Below are 20435 nucleotides of genomic sequence, written 5' to 3'. Positions count from 1 at the left end.
TGGTAGAGCGCATTTGGGAATGGTTCGGCACAGCGCAAGTCGATCTCTTCGCTTCGCGAGAGACCACGCACTGTCCCCTACGGTTCTTGGTGAAGGACCTCGACAGCCCCCTAGGAGTTGATGCACTGGCTCACGAATGGCCGCCAGGGCTCCTGTATGCATTTCCACCGATTCCAATGCTCCCCGCCTTCTTGGAGAAGGTCAGGGTAGAGCAAGCGACAGTGATTCTGATCGCTCCTCGGTAGCCTCGGAGGGTATGGTTCCCGAGTCTGGTGCAGTTGTTGCACGGTCGCCCGAGGGAGCTCCCTCTGCGAGCGGACCTGTTGTCCCAAGCCCAAGGAGGGCTATGGCACCCAAACCCCAAACTCATGCAGTTATGGGCTTGGCCTCCGAACGGGAGCGCCTGTCAGCCTTAGGGCTTTCGACGGCGGTTATATCGACCATTCAGAGTGCGAGAGCGCCCTCTACTAGGTCGCAGTATGCGTATAAGTGGCAATTGTTTCAGAGTTGGTGTCTGGCTGAGGGCCATGACCCGGTCTCCTGCCCTATGGCAGTGATATTACAGTTTCTGCAGAAGCTGCTAGATGAGGGGAAATCTCCCTCTACACTTAAAGTGTACTTAGCCGCTATTTCGGCTTGCCATGTACGCATTGATGGGTTATCACCTGGTTGCCATTTTCTGGCATCTCAGTTCCTAAAGGGCGCAAGATGCTTGCGGCCTCCAAGGTCGACCAGTTTACCATCATGGAGCCTTGATGTGGTGCTAGAAGCCCTTACCAAGGCACCATTCGAGCCTCCCCACAGTGTGGATATGAAGTTCGTGTCTATAAAGACTACGTTTTTGCTATCAGTGGTATCAGCAAAACGCGTGGGCGAGCTACATGCACTTTCGGTGCATTCATCATGTACTCGTTTCACAGGAGACGGTTCTAAGGTCTCCATGCGTCCAAATCCGGCCTTTTTACCCAAGGTCATATCCCAGTTTCACATGAACCAACCAGTCGAGTTGATGACGTTCCATCCTCCTCCTTTTTCTTCCCCAGAGGAAGAGCGGTTACACATGCTCTGCCCTGTGCGGGCATTGAGGTGTTATATTGACCGCACAAGGACTGTGAGGCAAACAGAACAGCTGTTCATATGCCATGGTTCTAAGACTTTGGGTCAGCCGTTGTCTAAGCAACGCCTTTCTCATTGGATAGTGGATGCTATTCAGTTAGCGTTATCGTTTTATTTTATTATTGGTTTAGTTTTTATTTTTACTTTGTGTATGTAGCCTATGTAAAGAACAGACATTATTTAGCTGTAGTCATTATTATTATTATTATTATTATTATTATTATTATTAAGCCATGTATTTTATTATGGGTTTACTGTGTGCATGTGTGTGTGTAAAGAAGTAATTATTATTATTAGTTCACTTTTTTCTGTGCGTGAAAAAGGATGTGGAATCTATTTTTTAATATTATTATGGTTGTGCATTCAACACTGATGAATCTCAATGTAACTTGTTAATTGAGGAAATGATTCTTCACCCCCCCCCCCCCCCCTTTCGTTGTATGGTACGGTCAGAACTGAATAAAACTTTTGAAAACTAGTTTAACGGTCTGTCTCCCAACTTCGGAATTGAGGGATACCTGCCATATCACTTGTCCCAATGTATAATAAAATAAATGTGTAAATATTATTTTGGCAAATATTTGATAAAAAAAAACATGTAATATCAACATATGATTATAAATTATAACTTTTCTGAAGCAATCACTATACTTTTGGTTGGAAATTAATATTTTAAATTGGTATTGTATAAATTATCCCTGTATATATACCGGTAGCTATTTATTTATTTATTTATTTATTTTTAAATCTATATAAATTAAACTTGTAAAAATACAAAGCTACTGTATTAAATAGAGAATATAAATGTACTGTGTTTAGTTATGTTTAGTTTTTGTATTTTCAATTAATTCTCAAACTGAACGCAGTAGGGATTCAAGGAAATGCATGCACATGGTTAACAGGTAGAAAACAGAAAGTACTGATGAGAGGAGAAACCTCAAAATGGAGCGACGTAACCAGTGGTGTACCACAGGGATCAGTATTAGGTCCTCTGCTATTCGTAATCTACATTAATGATTTAGATTCTGGTATAGTAAGCAAACTTGTTAAATTTGCAGACGACACAAAAATAGGAGGAGTGGCAAACACTGTTGCAGCAGCAAAAGTCATTCAAAATGATCTAGACAGCATTCAGAACTGGGCAGACACATGGCAAATGACATTTAACAGAGAAAAGTGTAAAGTATTGCATGCAGGCAAAAAAATGTGCATTATAAATATCATATGGGAGATAATGAAATTGAAGAAGGGAACTATGAAAAAAAAACCTAGGAGTTTAGATTGACTCAGAAATGTCTTCATCTAGACAATGTGGGGAAGCTATAAAAAAGGCCAAGAAGATGCTCAGCTATATTGTGAAAAGTGTTGAATTTTACAATGCATTAGTAAGACCTCACCTAGTATATTGTGTTCCGTTCTGGTCACCTCGTTACAAAAAGGATATTGTTGCTCTAGAAAGAGTGCAAAGAAGAGCAACCAGAATTATTCCGGGTTTAAAAGGCATGTCGTATGCTGACAGGCTAATAGAAATTAATCTATTCAGTCTTGAACAAAGAAGACTATGCTGCGATCTGATTCAAGCATTCAAAATCCTAAAAGGTATTGACAATGTCGACCCAGGGGACTTTTTTGACCTGAAAAAAGAAACAAGGACCAGGGGTCACAAGTGGAGATTAGATAAAGGGGCATTCAGAACAGAAAATAGGAGGTACTTTTTTTTTTACACAGAGAATCGTGGGAATCTGGAACCAACTCCCCAGTAATGTTGTTGAAGCTGACACCCTGGAGTTTACTCAGGGACCACCTGGAGTTTACTCAGGGACCACCTGGAGTTTACTCAGGGACCACCTGGAGTTTACTCAGGGACCACCTGGAGTTTACTCACGGACCACAGGTTGGGAACCACTGATCTAGCTGAACGACTGCTGCAGAGTAAATTCATTATAAACTATTATCACTGTTGAACGCCGCTGATGTTTAGTCATTTTCCCTTTTTATTTTTTTCATCACTGAAGTAAATATATTATTATGTGCAGAGAAGATGATAGGTCTGTTTACATGTTGATTTTTTTTATTTGTTCAACTAAATCAGTTATTATCATTATTTTCACCAAGCCAGCTTAGGCCTACTTAAGGGTTAATTTGCCTGATGTGTTGAAATCAACAGTTGTTAATTTTATTTGTGTACACTGTTTTTAATAATGAAGCAATGCCAGTGACCACAGAATGAAGTGGATGGTTTTTACAATTTAAAAGAACGGTTCCTAAATTCTAGGCCTTTGCGGTCATCTAACGTGGAACAATGATCACTCAACTCGTAACCCAACTGGCTGAGAAACCGTGAGATTTACAATTAATATTAAGATACATTTTCCTAGTGTGGCAGCATGAAAGCTTTGCCAATGCACGTGTGTGTGTGTGTAGGGAATATTGGGCTGTAAAAACACGTGGGGATGTGGATGGAGCAGTCAACTGAATAAATAATTAAATGACTAATTAGGCTCCAGTCACAGGTCTATTTAAAGGGTGATCACGGGTGTTAGTCAGGTAGTGATGGTATAAGAACAGTACGGTGCGATTTGTTGTTTTTGTGTTGTAAATAAATGCACATGATCACTTGAACTGTAGCGTTTCTGGTCTCTGAGTCTCCTTGCCGTATTTAATTTCTTAACTAGTATTTAATTTCTTACCTGCTTTATATCCTATTATGTCTGATTCTTTAATGTTAGGTCATTAGCAAACATTGCTATCTTAAAAAAAAAAACTAACTGATTGTAGGGAGGGGTGGTGGGGAAGCATTTACCACTGAAGCCCACAGGTAAAGAATTGTGTCTTGAAGCTGTGCAATGCTAATATTGATCCCTGCCTTTCTCCACGACCAGCCTAGAGTAATCTTTATAGAAGCAATGTTTGCTAGAATAGGAAGCAAGCAGAAAGAGTCATATGAAATAATACAGAACACAATACTGTAACAGGACATTAAACAAGTTTGAATTTATTAAGAAATTCAAAATAATATACATTATCCCTTTAAGCTTTCGGTCTTACCTTGGTTATCAGTTTGCTGGTTAGCAAAATTCAGGATCTCCTGACAGAAGTATTTCCTCTCCTCTTCTAGGAGATTGATATCACTGGCTAAAAGGCTACTTATCTGAAGATAACTGAGAAAGCAGGTAAAGGAAAACAAAAAAAAGACGCATGAAACACTCTATATATCCTTGGTGGATGGGCTGAGTGTGCATATGCAGTAACCAGTTCAGAGGCTTGTTGTGAGTGTGCTGGGAACTAACTTTGCTTCTGATCGGTCTGTTTGTTTCATTCTAGTCACTCGCGACTGACGGGAAAAATAGAACACATTTCTATTCCGCTTGCTGGTGGTGTAGACGCACCCATACATTCCTGTCACTTCTAAATTATTCGCTCGCTTCCAGTGTAGATCCACCTTTACACTCCACCCGTAGTTGAAACAAACAGGCCTATTTATACATCTGTGCAATTAGTTAATGACGTAATTCCAACTGAACAATAAATACAGTCATTAACACTAGTTAAAGACAGTGACCTTGTTAAACCCACATGCTTTATCCAACGGTGACATCTAGTGCACAGGTAATTGTCATTATTTTTAAAACCCTGTCGAGGAAAATAGACCTTGATAGTCTTAAAATTGTATATTTTCCCTCAGTATCCATACCACAATCCCCATCTTCTAGGATCTGCATAAAATATTTTAAAAGTTGATTATGGTGACAAATTAAGTTCAGGATGGCCCAGCACACAGTATTTGAACTGTGTACAGACACAATACTTACTGCCCAACATCATTATTAATAATGTAATCTTCACAGAACTACAATTATAGTTCCTGTACAATCATGTAAAGAAGGTTCTTCGTTATCTTTTGAAATGGTGCAAAGGAGCAATCTCATTTCCAACAGTGGGCTGTGACACGAAGCTAATACTTGAAGGATACTTTTCCGTCTGCCCAAGCTGCTTCTGACATTCAGCTAATTGCTTCCTGGTGTGGGTGACAGGCAGAGCCCAGCCCTCAGCCAGATAGGTTTTGAGGGCCTCTTGAAGGAAGCTTTCTGCTTTCTGAGGATCCCCTTTTCTCCTGCAGACCAAACAAACAGTTAACCATTAACTGACCACTTCAAATGACAATGTGCAATTAATACTTTTTATCATTATTTCAAACACAAGGACAGGACAGTTAAGGGTTTTTGGATATGGCAAAGTGCATTAAACGAAATGTGGCAGAAACGGGTTGTAAAGAAGGTTTGACATCTCAGTTGTGTATTCTGCAGTAATATTTGCATGTTTCAAACCCAAGAAGAAAATATTCTCTTAAAAAATTACATGACCTGGATTACATTATTTCACTCAGGTATGAAGTATGGGCTTTATATTATAAAGACATTTTTTGTTTGTCAGAATTTTTCAGAGCAGTATTAAAATGTATGAAACCGGTAGGATCAAGCTGCCTGTACAGTGTGACTTTGTATTGGAAAGATGTGATTTATGCCTAAACTTTAATGATAATGTGAAAAGTTATGTGAAAAGTTAATCCTTTAGAATGATGTATCGGGCTAGTAAATAACTGAATTTATAACAATGTGTGCAGTTACGGGTCTGTACTTATTTTGGGAGGGTGGGGTGCTGCTCTGCCACTTATTACCTAAAGTCAACATTTTATTTTGGTATTTGTATTTTATTAATTTTATTATAAACACTTTTCAAGGATCCTGGTCACAGCTCACATTAGTCTAGGCCGAATTATCTGTACTACTGTCACTTACTATCATACAGCTCACTGTGCTTATGCATCAGTATCATAGCACTGGCTAGCGGGCAAGGTTTTCATTTTTTCATATGCCGTATGTAGAAATACCCAGGCTGTGAAAAATGACTATGAAGAAGTGTTTAACCTTTCAGTTTTCACCTTCTATTTATACTGGAGCCTATTACTGCTTGCGACCCCATTATTCATGGTCTGTATTGTTAACACTGACTTTCACAAACATAGTTGTACAAAAGCACTTTATTTAACATACATTGAAAAAAACACTATTTTCTGGTTACACTCCAATGTGGACTTTTCTTATTTTACACATGGATTTTTTATGAGGATAAAGTTGTGCAAATGTAAGTAATTGATGAGTTAGTGTAAGTTTTTTTTTTTATACTTCAAGTATTAGTAAACCTTAGTATGTGTATTGGTTGACTCAGTTGGTATTTAACTCTTTGCCCAGGTCCGACATTACAATTTTCCCTTTCCCTACCCTGTCCGACATCATCAAAAAGACGTAAAAAACAGGTCTCTAGTCGTTTTTTCTCCGGAAAAAGCCAAGAAAACCATTCAATGGCTGAGTGAGACCGATAGGAGCCGAAAACAAAAGGGGCGGATCTGAGCAATACACATAGCCCCGGCACCACAGAGATAACATGGACATAAACAAACAAGATAGCTGCTTCTGCATCCAGCGCTCAAAGAATATCACAGACATTTGCAAAGCTTTTTGAGATGTTATAGTAATAAAATAATGACTTGGATCGCATTATTGAGGAGTTTGGTGATAAAACGAGTGATCAGGAGATGATTTATCGGTATGCACGACTATTAAGAGGTACGTGAAAAATACAGCGAACAAGGGGTGGGGCGGGGCTGGAGATGCAGTACTGAGTGTCCTGTTGATATGCAGTGCCTTTTAAACCTGTTTTACTGTGAAAAACAATACTTTTAAACAGCACGTCTAAAATAAACTGCACGTGTGAAAATAAATTGTACCCGACACGCTGAATAAATGGACTGCAAAGGGTTAATTAAAAATAACATTTAGTAAAGGTTAAATGTTTACAATTTACCATTATTGTTTTTTAGGACAGCTCCAGTTTTGCCACTACACACCTGCTACTGGCGTCATAAACTTAGCGCTGATCTAAAATACTAAAGGTTTCTAAAATATAAAAACTGTTTTCTTGAGTAATATAAAGCCCATATTTCATACCTGTGTTTAGTAATTTATTCCAGACCATTAAACATTTTAAAAGACACATGTTCTTTGTGTGTCCGGTTTGAAACATATATGCGGTTATTCGGAAGACCAACAGCAAAAAAATAAGTGCATATGAAAATATAAACACGTTGGGACTAAATTACTTTCAGAAATTATGAACTATGAGGTGTATGCCTATGTATTTAAAAATACAGTGGTTTGCAGAAGTATTCACCCGCTACCAATAATGTCACATTTTGTTGAATTACAAATAATGTATGCACAAACTTTTTTATTCAAAGCTGTAGTGGTTAAACTGAACACTGTTATATGAGGAGGAGGTTAAATGTCAGCAAAACTTGCAAAGAAAATGTACAAAATGAAATTACTGGTTGCATAAGTATTGAGCCCCTTAAGTCAGTACTTTGTAGAACCACCTTTTGCAGCAATTACTGCTATGAGTCTTTTTGGATAGGTCTCTACTACCTTTACACAGTAGGATGGTGAAATTTCTGCCCATTCTTCACAGGACAATTCTGATAAGTTTGTTGGGGATCGTCGATGGACTGCAATCTTCAAGTCTCACCATAAATTTTTGATTGGATTCAAGTCAGGACTTTGACTGGGCCACTCAAGAACATTAATTCTCTTCTTGTTCAACCACTCCAGTATGGCTTTGGCTTTGTGCTTTGGGTCATTGTCCTGCTGAAATGTGAATTTCCTCCCCAGATTCAGTGTCTTGGCTGACTCAAACAGGTTTTCCTCAAGGATTCACCTGTACTTTGCAACATCCATTCTCCCCTCTATCCTGACAAGCTCCCCAATCCCTGCTGAAGAGAAGCATCCCCATAACATGATGCTGCCACCACCATGCTTGGCAGTTGGGATGGTGTTGACTGGGTGATGTGCAGTGTTGGGCTTGCGCCTGACGTAATACTTGGAATTTAGACTGAAAAGTTCAATTTTTGTCTCGTCTTGACCACAAAACCTTTTTCCACGTCTGCAGTATCATCTACATGCTTTTTCGCAAACTCCATACGTGCTTTAAGATGAGGCTTTTTGAGTAATGGCTTCTTTCTTGCCTTCCGTCCATACAGGCCAGCTTTGTGTAGGGACCAGCTTATTGTTGATGTGTGAACACTGACTCCCATCTCACACACAGAACTTTGCAGCTCTCTCTAGGTCATTGTTGGCTTCAGAGTGACATCCCGAACCAGTTTCCTGCTTGCCCGGCTGCTCAGTTTGGGAGGGCGACCTGATCTGGGTAGTGTCTGGGTGGTATGATACACCTTCCACTTCTTAATGATGGACTTCACTGTGCTGAGAGGGATAATCATAAGAACATAAGAAAGTTTACAAACGAGAGGAGGCCATTCAGCCCATCTTGCTCGTTTGGTTTAAGTGATCCCAGAATCTCACCAAGCAGCTTCTTGAAGGATCCCAGGGTGTCAGCTTCAACAACATTACTGGGGAGTTGGTTCCAGACCCTCACAATTCTCTGTATAAAAAAGCGCCTCCTATTTTCTGTTCTGAATGCCCCTTTATCTAATCTCCATTTGTGACCCCTGGTCCTTGTTTCTTTTTTCAGATCAAAAGTCCTCTGGGTCGACATTGTCTATACCTTTTAGGATTTTGAATGTTTGAATCAGATCACCGCGTAGTCTTCTTTGTTCAAGACTGAATAGATTCAATTATTTTAGCCTGTCTGCATACGACATTCCTTTTAAACCCGGGATAATTCTGGTTGCTGTTCTTTGCACTCTTTCTAGAGCAGCAATATCCTTTTTGTAACAAGGTGACCAGAACTGAATACAATATTCTAGGTGAGGTCTTACTAACGAATTGTAAAGTTTTAACATTACTTCCCTTGATTTAAATCAGCGCCTTTGAAATTTTCTTGTACCTTTCTCCTGCTCTGTGCCTCTTTACCACTTTATCCCTGACTTGTTTCGAAAGTTCCTTGGTCTTCATGGTTGCCTTGTTGGATCACTATGTTAGTTGCAGCTTGAAAGTCTTTATATACCTGAGGGAAATTATCTACAACTTAAACCACTTTGAGTACACACAGGCTGAAACCATTTCACTAATTTTGTGACCTTTCAAACAAATCATTTGCACCTGAGCTGATTTAGGGCTGCAGTAGGAAAGGGGATGAATACTTATGCAACTGAGATTAATCTGTTTTTCTCTGTAAATCTTACTTATTCATATTATTCTATATGCATTTTTTTACTTTATCAATGTGGAGTAGTTTGTGTAGATTCTACATGTAAAGTCTAATTTGAAAACATTGTGGAATACGCTCAGGTGCCAACAAAATGTGAAAACTTTGCAGGGGGGTGAATACGTTTATATGTTTTATACAAATCTATTTTTCCCAGCAGCATTAAAGTTAATGAAGCTACGTTCCAAATCACAGTTCCCATATACATCTTAAATAAGCTCTTTATTAAAGGCTGAAAGTATAAAAATAATTCATGCTTATGAATATAATGAAACACTGCAGTCACATATGTCAAAATTGTTCAATGAATGTAAATATTTCTAAATACTTCATTGGTGCAATGGCAATAAAGAACAGCTTTTTATTGATCAAAATTACAGTAAAGGCAAACGCTGGGCTATCTTTGTCTTAAAGGCAATGTCAGTTGCTCTTGTTTTGCTAGCAGCGTCTGACTCCTACTTTTTCTTCATTGGTCAGCGCTAACAGAGTTCTGCCAGTGTCCAGCTCAAGCTCCCTTCAGAATCACAACATGAAGGGGACGGCCCAATCCAGCACAAACGTAGAGCACTTTGCCCTTAGGTTTGCATTTTACCTTGTTTTCTCAAAATCGTGCCTTAGGAGTCGCATTAGGGAAAAATAAAGATAATATGTCAAACATATTAAAAATGGTCTTACATGTAAAACTCAGCCAGGCTTTTTCCTACAAGTCGTGCTGATCGAAGTCGACCAATTGTTCTGTACATATCCATAGCAGCATGGGAGAGTTCCTAAGAGAGAAATGATTAAAAACAGATTCTCCTTCAAATAGTTAAATCAGGGACAATTCATATACAGACAGCTGCCTATGTATACCCCGAGACTCTCAATAACCTGTGTTATAAAATGTCCTGACCAAGTTTCATCACAGTTATTTAAGTAAAGATATAAGCGTGACTTCAACTGACAGACTTATTGTATATTATTCAATAACTTCAGTGCCTTGCCTTATTTAATCAAAAGTGAATAAGTGGTTCACTAGATATACCGTATGGAAAACCATAAATTGTGTGACTTGCGTATATATGCCACTCCAAGCTTAATTGCTGCTTTTTTTCATTTTCAGTAGTCATAGCCATACTTCATGCAAATAACTTAAGAACATGCACAACATTTGAAAATACCTACATAAACACATAAAACATTTTGTTTCAAAACTGTATTGCTGAGCTCAGTTTAATCTCCTAAATGAACTTCCTTGTAATCATTTAGCTGAATAGAACAGACAAAATAAATCAGATATTACCCATTTCATTATCTAACTTTTACTCCAATTCTGCATGAAAAACAGCAGCAATAGTCTGTAAAGCTCACTTTAAAACATAGCAGACTTGCTAAATATTTTTCCAGTCTCATTAAAACAAACTTGGATTAGACAAATTTCCTGACACAGTAGTCTCCACATATAGGAACACCTCCTAAGAGAACACTTTGGTTAAGAGAACACCCTTGTGGTGAAACTGATTTTTCCCATTGTAAATGCTCTGCCTAAAGGAACAGGAACTTTGCTTAAAAGAACAGCTTTTTGCCACCAATAGCGATTCGTTCACAACTGATACAGTAGTCTACTGTTTTGTAACCTGATAACTCATCATCATCAACCTTAAATTAAAATAGTTTATTGAATCTTTTCAAAACTGACTTTACGAGAGTGTCTTCAGGAACACTGATTAGTTTATTCAATCTTTCAATTTATCATTGCCTCGTTGTGTATTCTAATTTCCACGAGTGCATCTCATTCCTACAAAATGGCATGAAACAAACGGCGAAACGTGCCGCTGTTTCTCTTACTACAAAAAGTTGGAAATTGTTTGAGCTCTTGAAAAAAAACCTGAAGTCGCACAGCAATTTGGTGTTTCCCCTTCTGGTGAGTTGCTTCACCATTCTGTTAAATAATGTTGTGCATGTGTTGAACATTACTCCTGTACATTTATTTTTTAACGTGTGTAAGGGTGCTGTGCTCATTTCGTTTGACAGTTACTTTATTAACGTTAGTTTGTCTGTTACTTAATTATTATAGTTTATTAACATATACTTGTCTATTTTCTCTTAGTTATTCAGTTAATTTCATATGTTGTTGTATGTGCTTCATTACAAGTAATAAATATTTATTTATTAACTGATTCATATTGTGTTTGTTGGTAAACTCCGTCTTAGAGAACACTTTGCTTGCTTACCGAGGGGTGCTCTCTTAGCCGGAGACTAATGAACTACACGTTTGGAAACTTTAGGTACATTTCACATATAAATACACTGAAATAAAACTCCTGCAGTTTACAGGTACAGTAATGATCTGTTTATGAAAAAACAATACAGTGACTTATTAATATGTCTGATTATCACCTTATTATAAAATTGTGTGTGTACCATTATATTAAACTAGGCTACTCTAAACAAACTGCCAATATCCTATATGGTACATGTGTAAAATTGTATATTATTGGCAGGTACCTTGACAGGTATAACATACATTTTCATATATCACTTCGATTTTAAGTTAAAGTGTAAGAAAGTATGTTCAGAAACAATCTACAGCAGCAGCTAAGGCAACTGAATTTGATTCACACTGGGGGGCAGATGAATGGTTGCTTTGGCGTGGTTGACACAGAATGAATGGAAGAAGATCCACATCTATCCAGTGTTGTACCATGATGTAGAAAACATGGTGATTTAGTGGTGGAGGGGGGGTTAAAAAAATCTGTGATTGCTTCAAACAAATGTATTTATATTTTGTGATAGAAATAAATGATATTTACGCTCAGTGCCGAGAACCAAAAACCAATGTGAACGTCCCTGCTATCGGACTGGCTGTATCTTTAGCGCACACAAGAACTTGCAGAATGGATAAAACTGTTGAGAATTTTAAGAAAACGTCGGTGCATTACATTATGCCTGACTGAAAAAGTCAAATTCTCAGACAACATGCATTTGAGAGCAAAATATAGTGTGAGATTTTTAACTTTCATAAATAAGAAAAACACACCCCAGCAAGCCCCAGCAAAAATGAAGCACTTAAAATGTTCACAGGAAACTACATATTACATGACAATGGAAAATCGTGCAATTCATGACAACTGTGAAAGAAAAACAGCCTAAGCCATAGTTTCCGTTTTCCTTGCCATCCTGAGCTGTTCATTTATTCTGTCCCTTACAACTTTGTCATGCTGTGGTTCCACTGTTTTGCCTCTGGATCCATCATAATTGACATTGCTGGTCCACTCCTGATACCGCTCAGTTGTAATGATTGTCTGAACATCAAATTCCCAATGATGCAACACAGTGTTATATAAGCGCTGACCATTTTGAAATAACTGACACTGTTTATTTTTATATTTGCAGATAAAAGAAAAAATGTTGCTACAGACTTCAACATTCCCATGAACACTTGGGGCTCTATTCTGATGAAATGAGTGCAATCGCAAACTCAGTGGTTAAAGACAATCGCGTCTGCCCCGCAGGGAGTGGCTTCTCCAAAAGTGTGATTCTGATGACATTAAAAACCCAGCGCAAGTGCGTTTAGTGGCGCACTGACAGCGCCCAGCCAATCAATGCTGAGTAGGTTGGGGAATCTGATATCCAATCAGGGCAAGGTCCAATTTATTTTCACGCGCGCAGTTTATTTTAGATGCGCTGTTTAAAAGTATTTTTTTTCACAGTAAAACAGGTTTAAAAGGCACTACATATTAACAGGACACTCAGTACTGCATCTCCAGCGCTGTCCCACCCCTTGTTCGCTATATTTTTCAAATACCTCTTAATAATAGTACATACCGATAAATCATCTCTTGATCACTCGTTTTATCACCAAACTCCTCAATAATGAGATCCAAGTCGTTATTTTATTACTATAACATCTAAAAAAAAGCTCTGCAAATGTCTGTGATATTCTTTGAGCGATGGATGCGGAAGCAGCTATCTTGTTTGTTTATGTCCGTGTTATCTATGTGGTGTCGGGACTATCAGTATTCATGAGATACACCCTTGAATGGTTTTCTCAGCTTTTTCCAGAGAAAAAAACGACTAGAGACCTGTTTTTTGCGTCTTTTTGATGCTGTCGGACAGCATCAAAAAGAGACAGAACGCACTTGTGTTACCTCAAGGCTCCAATTTTGAAGTGGTGATCATGTTGAGTGGCAGTAGCACAGAGCAAGTCAGAACAGCAAGTGGTAGGTCACTCGCCAAGAGAATACGTAAACCACGCTTCACGACACAGGAGATTGCTATATTAATAGAACAGGTACAGGCACGTAGTGCAATAATTAATTATTTATAATAATTATACAAGGTACATCATTTCATGGCATTGACATTACTACATGAAAAGCACTACCCTCTCTGACCTGTCTACCAGTAGCAGCAGCTCATTAATTTTCTAGTGGGACATGAACTGCTGCCTAACCGACACCCAAACATGGTTGTGAACTGTCTGTACAACATGTAATGAAGAAAAGTACAGCTAACTTATTATTTTTTTATAGGACTACTTTGCTTTTTATAGTGTGTTCAATTGTTGAAGTTCCTGATTGCACCATGTAACAGGGGGAGATCTGGACTGGCCGTCTGACGTATGCACGATGCTGCAGGAAGAGGGCGGCAGTCCCGTGAGATCTGCCTGCCAGTCGTGGCGGTGACACAGAGAGGTGGGGAAGAGGGTGTGTGAGCTTTCCCCCTCTCTGAGTGGCTGGGAGGCGGGTCTTGGGGGGGATTGCTGGTCCTATAAATTAATACTTTGTTGTTTCCTCAGATCTGCCCCTTTAGACCTGTACAACAAGCAAGTGGTCGCGCTGCTCGGCAAGACCGTGGATGGACGGGAGAAAACTTCCACAAGAACGTAAAGAAAATAATTTAAGGAAATAGAGAGAAAGTGGGGAATCCTTGGGCAGACCCCGATATTGTTTTAAATCAGCTGAGGAAACAGCCTAGTGTAGGACGGAGGCCCGTGTCGTACGGGTAGCGGCGACTGGGGATAATCACGCTGCAAAGTGCAGCACATTTATTTTGTAGTTTTCATTACTGTGTTTTATTTTCCCTGTTTCTTTATGCCTTTTTGTTTTTTTCATTATTTTTGAACACCTGCGAGTGCACTTGAACTGTACTGAGTACCCAGCTGTGGTATTCCCGTAGGTTCTGGATACCATAGTTGGTAGCCAGACCACGGACAACAGCGCCCTCTGCGGGCTAAAAGTAATCAGTACAAATCATAAGATTAAATAAAATAAACCTGAGCACCTGTGCGGTGTTTCGACTGCTACAACTTCTGTCTCCTGTGTCAGTGAATACCCACACCCTTCAACATGTGGTGTCAGTTTGTGGCCATGATGGACCTCCTGCGCCAGACCCTAACTGCTGCGGTGCAGGGGGCTGCTAGACCGGCAGGACCTGATCCCCGATTGCAGAGACCCACAAAGATGACGGCCGAGAATCGACCCGAAGCCTACTCAGAGGTGTTTGAGGCCATGGCGACCTCTGCCGGGTGGGCTCAGGCACAGTGGGCTAGCTACCTCTTGCCCCAGCTGACGGGGGAGGCACAGGCAGCAGCGAGAACACTATCTCCTAAGAGGATGATGGATTACCCCACACTGAAAGCGGCCATCCTTAATCGCGTGGGGGCCACACCAGAGGGATATCGGCGAAAGTTCCGGGAGGAGCATTTCTCGGCGGCGGAGCATCCCAGAATTATCGCCCACCGTCTAAAAGATTACACCATGGGCTGGTTGAACCCGGACATGAGCACCAAAGCCAGGTTGGTGGAGGTGATCATGGTGGAGCGCTTTTTGGAGTGCTTGGCCCCGGCACCTCGGTTATGGGTGCAACGGCAGGCACCTGCCACTTTGGATCGGGCGGTCGAGTTGGCGGAGCAGTATCAGGCAGCGGAGCCAACGCCAGCAAGACTGCCTGGAAGGAGCGCAATTTCTGGATCACCCCCTCTACTGGCCCCGGAGAGGGCGAAGGGACTGGGGGGAAGGGGTAGACAGGAATTTGGACGGGGGGGTGTCGGCAGGAGCTCCCGGCCCGGAACTGGGGCAGGGTGGGGTTACCCACGGGTTGCTGCGGTGTCGGACCAGGGTCTCGCACGGCCACCTCACCGTCAAGCCCCTTTGATGGCTCCAGTATTTCCACCTCTTGTCAGGGCGAGAAACCAGCCCACTAAAGTATTGGACGTGCAGGGAGGTGGGCCACATCGCTGGGGATTGCCCCGTGATGGATTGTGACCTCAGCCGACCAGGTAAGCAGGTTCAATTACCTCAGTCACTTCAGCAAACGGGTTTTGTTATTCCTGTGACAGTGGATGGTACAAAAACCCAGGCTCTCTTGGACTCAGGGTGTGGTCAGTCCCTAATACAGGAGAGCCTAATCTCACCGGGGCATAAGCAAATATTGGGACGGGTGCATATTAAATGTATTCATGGGGATGTACGCTCTTATCCCAAGGTTAGCATAATGGTGAAAATTGGCCAGCAGGTGACGCAGGTGCAGGTGGGGTTGTGTCCTCGATTGCCAGTACCGGTAGTTCTGGGACGGGACTGTGGGCAGTTCAAGAGTTGGTTGGCTGCCCTGAAGGCCCTGTCCTCCCTATTGGCTAAGAAAGAGGAAGTGATTGGAGAGATCTTTCCCTTTCGTGACCCGGAGTGGTTTTGTCATAAATTTAAACCCCATAAAACTAAACGGGAGCGCCGAGCTGCTAAGAATGAGGGCTGGCAGTGGAGGGGGTCTGAGAAGTTTCAGGTGGGGGCGATTGGAGAAGAGTCTGGTGGGGAGGCCGCAGAGCCAGCGCAGGGGTCTGGCTTGGCTACCTCCGCTCAGGACCGACCTGATCCCGAGCTGGAAGCCATGTGAGCTGATTTTTTAGCTTGCTCTTGTGACTTCTGACTCGAGCAAGGGCGTGACGACGTGCTGGGCAGGCTCTTTGACCAAGCAGCGGTGGTTAATGGTCGGGTGGTTGACCCCAGACGCGCCACCACATATCCTGACTTTGAAATCGCTCGAGACCTCCTGTACCGTGTTGACAAATTGCCCCAGACCGGGGAAGTGCATCACCACTTGCTCATTCCTCAGCCTTTTAAGGAGGATTTGCTGCAGCTGGCTCACGCTATTCCCCTGTCTGGTCATTTGGGAAGGGATAAGACTAAAGCAAGGCTTGTGTCACGGTTCTACTGGATGGGGCTGGACGGTGACGTCAAATGTTTTTGCGAACGTTGTGGGGAGTGTCAGAAGGCCAGTCCTAGAGCTGTCCCACGGGCCCCACTGGTGCCGTTGCCCATAGTGGAAGCTCCGTTTGAGCGTATTGGAATGGATTTGGTTGGTCATTTTGGATTACGCCACGCATTATCCTGAGGCCATTCCCCTCCACTCCACCTCGGCCAAATCTGTTGCCAACGAACTTGTGAAGGTCTTTTCCCAAGTCGGGATACCCAAAGAAATACTAACCGACCAAGGCACCAACTTTATGTCCCGACTAATCCGCGGAACACGTAAGCTTTTGGGAATCAAGACCATTAGGACATTGGTGTTTCATCCTCAAACCGATGGTCTGGTGGAGCGTTTTAACAAGACCCTTAAGAACATGTTGCGTAGATTAATGGATAGTGATGTGCGTTACTGGGACCAGCTGATTCCTCCCCTTCTCTTTGCTATCAGAGAGGTACTCCAGGCTTCCACAGGCTTTTCGCCATTCGAGCTGCTTGTATGGGCGGAGACCCCGGGTTGTGCTTGATCTGGTCAGAGAGATGTGGGAGGAACAGCAGGATAATTCGACCAATACAGTCCGGTATGTGTTGGACCTGCGCAAACGTCTTGAGTCTGTTGGAAAATGGGTGCATGACAATTTGCTGCAGGCTCAGCGTAGACAGGAGACACAGTACAACCGAGGAGCTCTGTTACGCACATTCCAGACAGGGGATAAAGTACTTCTATTATTACCCAGTTCTGAGTCGAAACTTCTGGCTAAGTGGCAAGGACCTTTTGAGGCTACACGCCGGATTGGGACGGTGGATTATGAGATCTGCCAGCCGGAGCGACGGAGAGAAAAACACATTTATCATGTTAACCTCTTGAAGCCCTGGATGCAACAGGAGGCATTAGTAGTAGCGCAGGCAGATGACGTCACAGACCTGGAACCTGATCTTTCTGTGTTGGCGAAAACAGGGTCAGTACAGATTGCAGACAATCTGACACCAACACAGAAATGTCAGGCTCGGGCGCTGGTGCCAGAATTTCCTGATGTGTTTTCTCCCGTCCCGGGGCAGCCTCGAGTAGACCATCATCACATTGAAGTTGAGCCGGGGGCGCCAGTTCGCCAGAGGCCATACCATATACCTGAACGTAAAAGACAGGTAATAAAAACGCAGATTGATGGGATGCTGAGACTGGGGGAAATAGAAGAGTCCCAAAGTGACTGGAACAGTCCTATTGTTTTAGTGGATAAGCCAGACGGTTCAACTCGGTTTTGCATTGACTTCAGGCAAATTAATGAGAAATCGAAGTTTGATGCTTATCCTGTGCCCCGGGTAGATGAGTTGCTGGAGCGTCTAAGTACGGCTCATTTTATGACGACACTGGATTTGACGAAGGGGTACTGGCAGATACCCCTGACCCCGGAATCCAGAGAGAGGACGGCGTTTTCGACTCCCTTCGGGTTATACCAATTTAGGACAATGCCTTTTGGGTTGCACGGAGCACCAGCCACGTTCCAGAGGATGATGGATCGCATTTTGCGGCCCCATCAGCAATACGCCGCTGCTTACATAGATGACGTGGTTATCCACAGTGAGGATTGGCCGAGTCATCTGTGTAAGGTAGCGGCGGTGTTGCAATCTTTGCGGGAGGCTGGGCTCACTGCTAACCCAAGGACGGACGGGAGAAAACTTCCACAAGGAACGTAAAGAAAATAATTTAAGGAAATAGAGAGAAAGCGGGGAATCCTTGGGCAGACCCCGATATTGTTTTAAATCAGCTGAGGAAACAACCTAGTGTAGGACGGAGGCCCGGGTCGTACGGTAGCGGCGACTGGGGATAATCACAATGCAAAGTGCAGCACATTTATTTTGTAGTTTTCATTACTGTGTTTTATTTTCCCTGTTTCTTTTTGCCTTTTTGTTTTTTCATTATTTTTAAGCACCTGCGAGTGCACTTGAACTGTAACGAGTACCCTGCCGTGATATTCCCGTAGGTTCTGGATACCATCGTTGGTAGCCAGACCACGAACAACAGCCTCTGCAGGCTAAAATAAATCTGTATTATTATTATTATTATTTATTTCTTAGCAGACCGCTAGGTTGCTAGGTGCTCAGGTTTATTTTGTTTAATAAGATTAAACATAATAAACCTGAGCACCTGTGCGGTGTTTCAACTACAACTTCTGTCTCCTGTGTCAGTGAATACCCACACCCTTCCACACACCACTAAATAAAACTGGTTTCAGCGGGTCTTAACACAGTGCTCAGTTGTCTATTTGGGACCCCATGGCGCTGTCATCAGAATCACTTCGGCAAATATGTTAATGATACCACACCCCAAAATTTATGCCGACCTGTGGCGATGGGGCAGGTGCTCTACAGCAGCGCAAGATGTCTTCAGAATACCATTTCAGAGCAGTGTTTTTTATTTTTTTTTAACATCTTCGCACCATTTATGCGCCACAGAATCGGGGGCAAGCGCCGTTCGCGCTTGCACTCACACCGGCGCTGTGGTCAGAATACAGCCTTTGTTAACCATTCTGAAAAACTGGGGTACAATAACATAGGCCTATGAACAGTAAACTGGATGCAAGTCGTCAGCGTTTCTGATTTGCTCAATACCTGATGTTTTTTACCTGATTGCTTTTGAGTTTAAAAATGCCTGTGATCAGAATGGGACATGTTTCTAGTGCAGTTCATTTGTAATGTATACTTTTTTAAAAGTTCACTTACAATCTTATTTTTAATAAAATGCATAGTACTTAAAAATGTATAATACTTTTTCATTGTTCTGTAATTGAAACATTGTTACTGTAACTTCAATAAAAACTGACGGCATGCATTTGACTAGACTCCTGATAATATAAATTACTGATAATGCAATTTTTTTTTTTTGCTGGTCCCTTGAAATTTGTATTAACGAGAATTGACTGTATTTTGTATTTGGTTTGCATTCTCCATGTTGATGCACAAGGGTTGCAGAATGTTCGCCAAATAATTTGTTTGGATGCAGAAGATTATTTCCAGCTTATAACTCCTTAGAGAGTGCAGATACGGTCATGGTTACTATTGAACACATATATTAAGCCATATATGCTCTATCAAAAAATGTCCTTGCCCATGACCTCTGACCTCTGACCTCTTCTAAAGGTCAAATGAAAAACAAGCTTATAACTCCTTAGAAAGTCCAGCTAGGGTCATGGTTACTATGGAACACCTATAGGAACCCATATATGCTCTATAAAAAATGTCTTTGACCTCACCTTAAGGTCAAATGCAAAAGTGGCTTATAACTGCTTAGAGACTGCAGGTAGGGTCATGGTTACTATGGAACACAAATAGGAACAACAATGCCTTGGAAGCCGTTGTAGGGATGAATTCTGGATGTTCACCTAAACCCAAACAATTCAATCCGTAGGCGCATTGAGTTAGGTCAAGTCTATTTATTTGAAAGTTAACACACAGATGTTACAGAGCGCTCCGGAGGCCCACTCAACCAGCACTTTATCAGTACTCGGAAAAATATGATCTGCTTGAATTCCCTTTTACATCAGTATATAGAATTCTCTATTCTAAACATTGCACCAATAATATTCTAACACACAGCAGTTAATTCAGTCTTGTGCCAATCACAATATTCAGATAAGCAGAAGCAGGGAAAAAAAGAAACTTCGTCAAACACAACCACCAGAAATCCAGACATCCAACAAATCTGAGCCACTTCAACATTTAGATGACCAAAACCAACATCAAGAGAATGAAAGAAACAACATTCAGGACCCTATAAACAGTGCTGGCCAGGCAGCAAAAAGAAGGGAGGTCATGATTGTTGGGGAATCCATATTGAGAAACACAGCAAGTTCAGTTCGCAGTTTGGACCCCCTTACT

General features: G+C 41.6%; 1 protein-coding gene across 3 annotated transcripts in view; it reads right to left on the bottom strand.

The window, feature by feature from the left end:
- The window catches only part of LOC117406666 (trafficking protein particle complex subunit 10-like), a 153373-nt gene that overhangs the window by 42317 nt on the left and 90621 nt on the right, over positions 1-20435 (bottom strand). For all 3 annotated transcript variants that reach the window (XM_034010877.2, XM_059028754.1, XM_059028753.1), the window contains 3 exons: positions 10012-10103; positions 5090-5230; positions 4165-4277 (listed from right to left, as the gene is read on the bottom strand). In XM_034010877.2, coding sequence (XP_033866768.2) covers positions 4165-4277; positions 5090-5230; positions 10012-10103 — 346 coding nt within the window. The remainder of the gene's footprint in view (positions 1-4164; positions 4278-5089; positions 5231-10011; positions 10104-20435) is intronic.

Source organism: Acipenser ruthenus, chromosome 8, assembly GCF_902713425.1.
Source record: "Acipenser ruthenus chromosome 8, fAciRut3.2 maternal haplotype, whole genome shotgun sequence".
Lineage (NCBI taxonomy): Eukaryota > Metazoa > Chordata > Actinopteri > Acipenseriformes > Acipenseridae > Acipenser > Acipenser ruthenus.
This window is presented reverse-complemented; position numbering and strand designations above follow the sequence as displayed.